The 11,226-nt window shown below is 41.2% G+C and overlaps 1 protein-coding gene across 1 annotated transcript; it reads right to left on the reverse strand.

Annotated features, from left to right (window-relative positions):
- Positions 1-239: 239 nt before the first annotated feature.
- On the reverse strand, positions 240-1,289 carry LOC145481873 (uncharacterized). The gene has a single exon (XM_081460435.1). The coding sequence runs from the start codon at positions 1,237-1,239 to the stop codon at positions 250-252; it is 990 nt and encodes a 329-aa protein (XP_081316561.1). The 5' UTR covers positions 1,240-1,289; the 3' UTR covers positions 240-249.
- Positions 1,290-11,226: the final 9,937 nt, after the last annotated feature.

Here is an 11,226-nt window from a genome sequence, read left to right on the forward strand (position 1 = left end):
GCTGTCTCAAAGTTGCATCAGTCTGTTCAAATCGTATTGGTTCTGTCTTAGACGCTTGCTTGTTTCCTCAAGTAACATTTCTGTCTCTTCCACTCGACGCTCCAGAAATTCAGTCCTTTCTGTCTTCACTGTTAAAGCATCCTTTGTTTGGTGCAAATCATACTCCGCCTGTCGAAGAGATTTTCTGATGCCCTCGATGACCTCCTCCATTTCTCGCACTTGGCTTGTGTTCTGTTTATCTTTTCCATGTTATTGCCCACGGTTTAAGGTGTCTTTTACGTTCGGCAGTTCATCAGGCGTGTCTTTCAGATCCTGATCGATGTGGTATTGTGGTCTTCTCCCAAACTCAAGACCTCTCTGTCGAATAAATCTACCTAAGAACTCAAGTTCTTGTTCATTCTGACGAACGCGTTTCCTTAACTTTTTAACATCGGAGCCTTTGCTTCTGCGACACCTCCTTGTACGCATGCTGTCTTCTCCAAGTTCACTGGTTTCTTCCGGCGGATATTTCAATTCATCAAACAACTGCTTTTTGGATTCCACGGCTTGATCTTGTAGTAACTTGTTCTGAGTCGTCAAGTTTTCTACTTGGTTGCAGAGTTCTGTCAGTTGTTTATCCTTTTCCGTGACGTTAGACAGTTCTGTCGCCAGCGTGGAATTTTCTTTCCTAAGCCTTGCTAACTGATCTTCAAGTTGTTTCATGACGTTCGACGTTTCGCTCTGTAGTTCACTCATCTGGTTATCCTTATTTGATGCCCTGGACAATTCTGTGGCCAGCGTGGAGTTTTCCTTCTTAAGAGTCGCGAGCTGATCTTCAAGTTTATTTATGACTTTCGACGTTTCGCGTTTTAGTTCACTCATTTGGTTATCCTTCTCTAATACCTTGTACAATTCTGTTTCCAAATTGTGATTTTCCTTCTTAAGGTTCGCTAGCTGATCTTCAAGATGTTTTATGACCTTCGTCGTTTCACTTTGAAGCTCAGTCATGTGATTATCCTTCTCTGATGCCTTGTACAATTCTGTGGCCAGCGTGGAATTTTCCTTCTTAAGTGCTGCTAGTTGATCATCAAGATTATTGATGAACTTGGACGTTTCACCTTTTAATTCAATCATCTCATTATCGTTCTCTGACACCTTGGACAATTCTATGGCCAGGTTGTGATTTTCCTTCTTAAGGTTCACTAGCTGATCTTCAAGATGTTTTATGACCTTCGTCGTTTCACTTTTGAGCTCAGTCATTTGATTATCCTTCTCTGATACCTTGGACAATTCGGCTTTAAGCGTGGAGTTTTCTTCAGTAATCTCCTTTGACTGATCTTCGAGTTGTTTTATAACCCTCATGTTTTCTTTCTTAAGTTTGCTCAGCAGACTCTCCTTATCTGATGCCCTTGACAGCTCTGCGATCATCCTGATAATTTCATTCTCAGCTGTACTCAGCTGTTCCTCAAGTTGCTCTATTATTCTCGACTTCTCGTTTATTACAGTCTTCAAGTTGCTTTTCAAGGTCTGCTCACAATGTTTGAAGTGAGATACATCTGCTTCTAAACCATCCACCTGGCATCTCAACAACGTTTCTTGTTGACTAGACAATTCCAGGGATCCCTTCAATAACTCTAACTCCTCGCGTAAATGTCCGTACTCGTGTCGCTTATGATCCATCTTAGTCTCTTCTTTAATTCTTTAATGATCTCATTTAATTCGTCAACTCTATTGTTCAACCTCGCAATGTTTTCCCGACTAAACCTCAGGCTGTCCTTCAAATACTCAACATCATGCAATAGCTCTGGCTTGTCCTTCAGCGCGTTTTCCAGGCTCTCTTCTGCTTCATCCCACTTTTTCTCCTTTCGATCAAAATCATTTTTTAAATTTGTTAACTCTCTTTGCTTGTACTCATCCCTGGATTGAAGACATTTTAACTCAGCTTTTGTCGCTTCAAGCTCAGAATGCAAAGATTTATTCTTCTTCTTAAACGCCACGACCTCCTCCTGCATTATAGTGATCTCAACCAACATTTTGGCGTTTTCTTTTCTTCTTTCCTCTAACACTTCCGTCCCAACATGCTCGTCGCTTTTGACTGAACCCTTATTACTCTTTTCAGTTGCCTGTTTTAATTCTTCTGCCATTTTTCCGATGTTATCATCACGCGTACTAATGCTATTCAGCAGAACTGGGACTGAATTCATCTCTGTTTGTACAGTAAATCTCTGTCCTTTAGTTCCATTCCTTCCACTTAGCTGCTCTCGTATGTCAGTGACCACTGAACGCAGTTTGTTTAATTGTTCAATAGCGTCTTCAACTGTTGCCTTTTCTCCACTGACAGTACCACCTTTTTCCTTGTTGGTCACATGCGCTTGTATTTTGTCTTTCGTTGGGCTATTTATAACATGTACATGATGTTTCGTTACCCTTTGCTTCACCTCATCTTCCAAGGCATCAATCTCAGTAACTTCACAGGCCGCTGCTTTAACAGCTGCCAGTAACTCTTGATGCAGAAGATGTTCAGAGATGTTTACTACAGCTGCTATTCTTCGCTCGTAATTAGCTCGTCTGCGTTCATCTGACACTCTCCGTCGTTTAAGACAAAGCTAGAATCGCGATTTTGGAATCGTTCGCCAACAAGCTCGTCCAAAGCGTCCCAGGAATCTGGTTCACCTTTGTCTTCCGAAATCACCTCTAAAATATTGTCGTTAATAGCTGCCACTTCCTCGTCGCACGACGACAACAATGACTATTCGTTGTCAATATCAGTCACCCACGATACAGATTCATCCAGAGTTTCTACATCAATGATTGATTGATCTTCAATTTCCTCAACTGCTTTTTCAGTTTCTGAAGAATGAGAATTGCTTTTAGGAGACGACATGCTTTCTTCAATTCGTATGTCCTCTTCCGCTTCGTCAAGTAAACGGTCAAAGTCATCTATGAACTCTTCCTCTTTGAGCTTAGCCTTCGTCACTTTTCCTTTTCCTGATAAAAGCCTTTTGGTAGCATGGAGACGCTGACTGACCTCTTTAGATGGTGTATCAACTTGAGAAAATTTATCTTCCAGTGAAGTTTCTAACCTTTCATCCATTATTGAGTCAACTGACACAAATCCATCACCGCCATTAGCTTTAACGTCACTGGCAGTCGCCTTATTGTCTTTCTGGCAGCTTCTGCCCATTCCAGGAGCTACCTGTAGAACAGACTGTTCGTGATATTCTATCCTTTGAAACTCTTCGCAAACCGCCAAGACCTCGTCATCAATGCGGGAAACTGAAATATCTTGATGAACAGAGGATACCTCTTTCTTGACGCCACTGACCCTAGGGAGAGCCAAATCACCCACTGAATCCAATTTTGTATCTTTTTCTATTTCAAGAGCACATACTTCATTATTTGTTGATTTGACACGTTCACTAACAACAGAGATATTTTCGTCTTTGCGCGAGGAAATTAAACTGTCTGTATGACGTCCTGGTGATGCCGCTGTAGACTTTAAAGCTGATGCTGGGCTAGTCTCAAGTTCAAGAGTTTCCCTTTCTTCTTCTTTATTCTTGTGGTTAGGTCTTTTATTAACAACATCAGATAAGTATGGAGCTCCACAGATTCTTCCTTGCCTTCAATAACACACTGAGAATCAGTTAGTAGCATATCATCCATTGAGCCCCAAAAATCAAGTTCATCACCGGTATCACAAATAGACTGTGATTTCTCTACTTTTGAATCTTCCTCACGAAGCAGTTCTTGAATTTCGCTGACAGGAGATTCGTCCTCAGCTCTTGCCACGGCATCATCTGCTCGGGAAGTATCAGTCGTGATCCTACCGACTTCAACTAAATTTTTAGAAGAATCATAACCTGCCTTTTCATCCAAAGAATCTTCGTCATTGTGTGCGTTTTCCTCTATCAGTTGTTGGTTTTTCTTATTTGTGGCATCCAGATCCATTAAAAGGCGTTGCTCATCTTGCACTTTTGTCTCAGCGAGTGGTCCTTCCATGCAATGCGCAAAGCCAGAAACTTCGCCTGTGTTATGCACGTCTTTATTTTCTGACATTAGAAACAGATTTTGGTCGTTCGTTTTTTCCAGCATCTTTTTCCCAAGGCTGGAAGCAGTACTCTTCGAGGCACAGTCATCCCTATCACCGGAGTATTCAGATTGAAATGCATCATTAAATAGAGCTCAGGAATCCAGTTCTTTGGGTGTATCAATAACGGGATGCAAATGTCTATCCAGGAAGGCCTTCTTTACATCTTCACCATTACCAGACTGGTGTGAATGGCTATAACGGAATGCTTCCTTGTACTCTGTAAGAGGTTTGTTGTTTGTATCCCTGTCTGAAATAAGCAGTGGAATGTTAAAATCCTCGTAAATTTCTTTATGTGAAGATGCGTCTTCTTTCAACCCTCTAAACTTCTCCACGGATTTGTTATTGCCATGATCTAGAAGCACTTCCTGCGTTTTCCTATCAGGAGACTCCAACGTAGATTGTGCGTCAATTGTCTTTGCAAACGCGCCAACTACCTTTGAAGCGTTAACTGTCTTTGCATCACCTTGGTTTTCCGCCACTTGCAAGGCTTCTTCAACTTCGTCTAAAAAGTCGTCAAATTCGGCAACGAAATCGTCTTCTTGAAAATTACCCTTTGCAGTTGACTGTGAATTGTACGCTTTTTGTTAATGGCGGTTGTGAAAACCCCATTACTTCAATGCTGTCTCGTAACTCATGATGATCACATACAAGTTTTCCTCCGCTTCCACCCAGTTCCACTTCAGGTTTTGTCTCAATGTCAACTACTGTCTCTTGTTTCATTTTCATCTCATCACATTTAAGGAAGGCTAACGGGCGTTCCTCACTTAAAGATGGTTCCTTAATAGATGCAACATCTATTTCTTCAACGATGTCTTCTTGTTCCATCCAGCTCTCTTGGTCGCAAGTTTGGATACTGGCCACTTCGCAGACGATAGAGAATGAGTTTGGGTCAGATGAGCGACGACTCACTTCTTCATAGACGATATCCACTTGTACGTTTTCAGCTCCCTCTACATCAGTGCAAGCAGCGTATCGCTTGGGTAAATCTTCGAAGCTCATGCCGTGGTCGTGGCTCCACGTTTCATCTTCAAATGGTCCTGTTTCCAAATGGTGGAGAGAGGAATTTTCCTCCAAGGTAAATTGGCCATCTTCATCCCGTACTTTGTCTTCTACTTCCTCTTCTGAGGGAACTGTATCTTCAAATATTGAGTTGAACTCTCCAGTTCCATGTGAGTTGAAAAGCGGTCGTAGTCCACCTGGCGTAAACCTGCCAGAGACCTTTTGCATTAATGGAGAAGGTTCGTTGGCTATAAGGCTACCGTTCTCTGTACAAATGGGATTCTCACGGTGAAAGCTTTCATAACTCAATGTCATATTCATGGCATCATCACTTCCATCGTTCACAAATTCATCTGGGACATCATTGCCATCTTCTTTGACATATTCAGGCCTTGGTACACTCTTTTCAAGTGGATCTCTGGTCCACTTGTTTTCTGTGGAACGCGTGGACAGTTCCAGGTCTGTATCATCCAAACACTGCAGCGGGCCGTCATTATCATGGCCCCCGCCATCAATTTGATCAAAAGCATCGCTTTTTGTCAATGTTTCTTTACCGTCAAAACATAGAGGAGGGATTTCGTCGTGAGCCATCACACTGTAAGCAGATGTACTATCTAAACAATCTGCGGCTGGCCCCAATGTGCGGGTGTTTGTTGCGAAAAAGCGAGACATTTTTTCGAGTTTCCCACTAGCCCTAACAGTAGCTGTTGAAACGACCTCCCTCTCAGAAGAATTGTTTACAAGAATCTCTCCTTGTAAGGAAGATAACTCATCATATTCCATGCCAGCTGTTTTCGATGCACATTCCTCTGACTTGAAATTCTTTTCTAGTTCCCCACCACATTTAGGGTTGTTGTGGGGTACAATCAGACCCAACTGTTCTTCGATACTGAAGAGTTCCACTGATATGTCTTTCAGCGTGTCTTCTTTCTCTAAACAATCGATCTCAACGTCTTCCGAGGCATCCTCGTTGTCCATTTGATTATCACCTGAGCCGCTGGATTCCTTTGAATTCTCCATAACAAATTCGTTGTATTGTTTGGTTTTCATTTCTTCTCCAACAGAACCTTCAGTAGCCACGTACTTGTCATTTTGAAGTTTTAATGATCTTTGGTGCATAGTCTCCACATCTTCTGGAGCAAGTTCTGTCACTTCTGTTTCACAAATGATGCTGTCCAAAACTGGCTCTTTCATATCTTCAGATATGTCGAGCTCTGAATTTTCAAATGCCACTACTACCCCGTTAGACACACTGGGTCGGACTTCACGTGCGTTACGACGAATGTCCCTCTGTTGGATCTCGATCAGATACTTCATTTGAGGCATCCTGTTCTTTTTGATGAACGTCACAAGACGCAGTGAAGTGAGTGGTTTGATGTTGAGTCTGATTAACTGTTTGGGGTTCTTCAGAATTTTCCTGCAATAAACTGGCACTAGAAACTTCTTGAGCTTGATTACTTACAGACTGGGAGGACACCAGATTTTTCTCAGTCACTGCTGAATTCTTAGCTCTTAGTTTTTCAAGTTTACGAGCAACTTTTCGTCTCTCTTTTTCGATCTTTTTTCGCTCTCTTTGTTCCAACTTCTCTCTTTTGATGACTTTTTTCTCCATTTTCTCCAGACGTCGAAGTTGTTTGCGCTTCTTTTCCAGCTGTTTTACGCTGCTATATTCCTTAACGTCGTGGGACTCATATAAAATGATGTAGGACGCGGCCTTCTTAAGGCAACTAGTGGTTGCTTCAGTTGCATGTTTACACTCCTGTTGCATTTGATGTCCTGCTCCATTCTGGTTTTCTGGGTTCTCGTTTTCAGCTGCTGTCTCCTGTTGATACTCAAGCCGATCGGCTCATACTTTCTCCAGTCTTCGTGCAATTTTCATCTTCTTCTTATCGATCTTCGCTTTCCACTTTTCCTCCTCGCGCTCTCGACTTTTAGATATCTCATCTAAGCGTCTCAGGTCTTGTCTGATTTCATCCTGTCTGTGTCTCATCTCCTCGATATCATTGGTTATGGCGTCTTCACTCTCGTGACTCTGTTTGATCTCTTCTCGTATCTTGTCCATAGATGCGATAACTAGTCTGTTTTCCTCGGCAAACTGAGCTTTAAGCCGTCTTGATTTTTCATCCAGTGCAGCAATTTTTCTTTCCCCTTCGCTCGATACCGTGACAGAGCTACAATCGAACTCTTCGTCACTTGTTGCTTTCTCCTCCAAGTTGTTTTGTTCTTCAAGCACTGGTTTCACAGCATCGTCGACAAAACTTGTAATGGTGACATCATATTTGACGACCTCGTTATTTTCACTGGTGTCACGTTCTGTATCTTTCATGGGTTCCTCTCTGTCCCTGTAAAAAGTTAATGCACAATTGTTCCATTAGCAAACGAAACAAAAGGGCTCTAGAAAACCTTCTGTGCTGCATCGGCAGTGCAGTGAAACACTTAGAAATTGGTAAAGGAAGATTATGCCCTGGAGAATTTGACGACCCTGAGGTTTCTAGCGGCCGGTCTCCCTCTGAGTTTCACAGCAGCAAAAGAGCTAGCGCTCAAAACGTCAGCTCTTACAAATTCACTATGGTGGTTAATTGACCTTTATCAACTTCAAACACACAGCTTCATGAGATTACATAACATTGTTTCACGTTCTAAGGCTTGTTAAGGCTTATTTTAAAAAGTATGCTGTATATAGTAAAATCGTTTAAGTAAAAATATGTAAATGAAATGGGCATACGATACATACAGCTTTTCAAAAAATTCATAAACTTTGGAAAGAATACTTCTGTAGCCATTTTTGCGGTGTTATTGACTTCTTCGTAACTGGGTTCACATAAAATCATTCAGGGCATCACTCCGGGCATACCTGGCCTCGTCGCGTAGTAACAACAAAGACGCCATTGCATCACCATGCTCCTCGTCTGTCATGTCAGCGTTCATGACACTCAGGTCGGCAATTATTTTGTCCAACTCGTCCGCCGCGAAGTCAGTGCAGATATCTTTTGGAGCCGGATACGAAGTAACTGTTAGGTCTTCCTGGATGTCTTTATGGCCAGCACCAAGCTCAATCGTGGCAGCATTGGCACTTTTTGAGGCGTTCCTTAATTGAAAATACATTCTTCTTGTTGGTACATGTTTCGCTTCTGAAGTTTAGTTTATGTAATTCCTTAGTTTTGAAAATTTTTCGTATAGTTTTTTTGAATGAAAAGTTGTTTTCTGTTTTTCCCGATTCTTTCTGCAAGGTTGATATTAATTTTAATTCTTCATACCTGAAGAAGGCCAGTTAAATTTGTCGAATCGTCGATTTTAAAATCAATTCGAAACTCAGAAAAATCCTGAAAATTAAAATTAAAGTTAAGAGTTGAAAGTTTCAGAGATCATGACAGATATCCCTGCATACGACGGCTGCGCCCGCAGTACAAGCGGCAGTCAACACTGAGCTGTCCTACCGAAACGACACGGTAATAGCTTTTTTCTTCGCAGCTAACAAAAATAAAGACTATGCTAAACGTTGCTTTGGCCTCTTCTAATACTGAGTTTACTTGAGAATTCCGGGCTCAATTTGACGAGGAACAGCATATTTTGTTCAAAATAACACACTGTATTATCCTACCTGGCGACACTCGACGAACTACAAGCGATTTGCCATGCGGACGCCGGCGACCCACTTTTGGCGCCAAATTAGAAGCTTGGAGACACAAAATTTTCCGTATTTTTCACTTTTTACAATCTGTTATGGTTTTTAGAAATGTAAATCCCTTTCCGTGAATATTTAATGCCATCTCCAGTGACAAAAGTTGCCCGATTTCAATACCTTACATTGACGATTTCAATAACTTACATTACAGTTTCATATTTCACTTCTTTGAAAAGGTCATGAACTTGCACGGCTACAAGAAAATAATACTCACTTTTCATTTTGGGCCAGTTTCGCCGCTTTTTGTTCCCTGTGATAGATAAAAAGTAAATTTCACAAATGAGAACTTTTGCTTTTGAGGGGGCGGGGGCGAATTCTCTGCTCTTGTTGGCCTGTCTATCGTCACGACGGTTAGGATCGTTACGAGTGTTTGTCTGTGGTTGGATGATTGTATCACTTTGTTTGACGCCTGGATGCTTTTGATCGTTATGCGATCATTAAAACACAACATGAAGCACATCAAATGTGTAAGAACGCCTCAATTTTCCTATAATAATATAGTTAACAGACTTAAATCTTACTCGACTGCTTCTCTTAGCCATGGCGGTACATTCGGCAGTGTTTGTTCATCGCTGGAGACCGAATATCGTTCAAAGTCGTCTCCATATTCACTTCCACTCATGTTTGATTTCGCTCCTCTCATGAGATCTTCATCTTCCACGCGCGCAATGTTACACTCAAAATCTGGCGTGATTTCATCTGTCCTAGCTGCAGATGATGAATCACTGGCCGAGGTTTCGTTGCGTGGTTCTTTCTCATCCTTGGAGACCTGTTTGTTACAATACGATTTATAAAAGCTTGGTGAAAAACTTGACGAGGATTTGACCAACAGAATATCAAAACAATGTTCCTTTGCAAAGTTAAGGAGCTCCTTCTTGACTCCATCACTTAATATATAAATTGCTATGCACCTTAGTAATGCATTGCTAGTAGCAGGAATAAGATTTATCGTTTTTCCATAAAATTAAATGGTTTTCGTTGCAAATAAGAAAAAAAAAGTAACTCTTAGACGCTTTAGAATAACACCTCCCCAGGGTGTCATATCCTCGCCAAGAATCCCAGGGAGTAGCCCCTTGGATCTAGTGAAATCGACAACATTGGTTGAATTCCTTGAATACTTTTGTTCTCATTTCACCTTAATAAAGTTTGAGTTGGGTTTGAAAAAGAAAAGGTTTATTTTACAACATATCGGCAACAAGAGCGTGTCATTTACCTGCATTGTTTCTAACGGAGTAAGTTGTCTTGGTATTCGTCGTCTCACTTGTGGTGTCGGTTCTTTGGCAGGTTTACGACTGCTACGTTTCGCTGCTGTTGGAGGACTGGTACTGAATTTAGCCTTGGCTTGTTTTCCTCGCGTTTCTCTTAGATTTATACCTATAAGCATTTTTACCATTAGTTTCCTTTCAATCTTCCTTTGTCCTTAACAGAGTATTTCAAAAAAAGACAAAATTTATCAATGCCACAAAACTGGAAAGCTCAATTGCACGACGAAAACCAACCACAAATGACAAAGAAACATTACTCCCCTCCCCATTCTTCTCGCGATTTTGGTGTCAATTACGCGTGGGGCTTGGGGTTGAGTAGTCTCCATAACAACGTAAATACTTGCCGTTCCTTGCCGTGTTATCTCGATGGTGGGAATTTCTAATCATTAAACCCCAGAACACACACAAACACTAATAAGCATGTCAACTAAATAGTTTTAAAAAGCCTTAGAGCTTTGGTTACTTGTAGAGAAGTACCTTCTAATCGTACATTTAGGCTGCAGAAACTTTGGGAACCGCATTTTATCATTTTACAATGTAGCGGAATTGATTTGTTTTGAGTGGCCATCTCAACCCTTTGTTGTAGCTCTTGTTCTTACTATTAGACTGAAATGTCATAAATACTTTAGAACATACTGCGGATTATCGAGTTGCGCTTAATTTCAGTTGTTTTTTGTTTTCATCTTTTGCTTGCCCTTCGCTAGTTAAACAAGAAAAATCTGCTACAATCGCAAATCGGGGAGACATTCTCCCCTTCACGAACAATGGAAGCAGTGTTTTGAAAACTATTTTTTTGTTGTTCCATAGACAGGTATAACCTATAAAACAATCTTCCCCTGATACTAAGAAAAGTTCTTTTTTTATTTGAGGAAAACAACAGTTTTGCATTCTCCAGTTTTCAGTTCTAGCATTTGTCTGATTCCAACCGTCCACTCTAAGTCTTCTTATTTATTCTAACGTAAGCTTCAGCTTTGTATAAATTCCAAAGCTGATTCTAAAATAGAATTGTTTTAGGTCTAATTTTCCCTCTAATGGCAAATTCAAAATCGCACATTACGATTACTAAATGATGAAACAATACTTAGCTCTTATTAACCGAGCTCGAGGTCTGTATGGGAGAATCTTGACCGAGGTCGTGAGTACAGACCGAACGCAGTGAGGTCTGTACACACGACCGAGGTCAAGATTCTCCCACACAGACCGACTTA

This window comes from Orbicella franksi, chromosome 1, assembly GCF_964199315.1.
Source record: "Orbicella franksi chromosome 1, jaOrbFran1.1, whole genome shotgun sequence".
Taxonomy (NCBI): Eukaryota; Metazoa; Cnidaria; class Anthozoa; order Scleractinia; family Merulinidae; genus Orbicella; species Orbicella franksi.

Bases quoted from the DNA above. Each gene is read 5' to 3' on its own strand.
- LOC145481873 (XM_081460435.1), bottom strand. From the start codon at position 1,239: ATGACTGAGCTCAAAAGTGAAACGACGAAGGTCATAAAACATCTTGAA.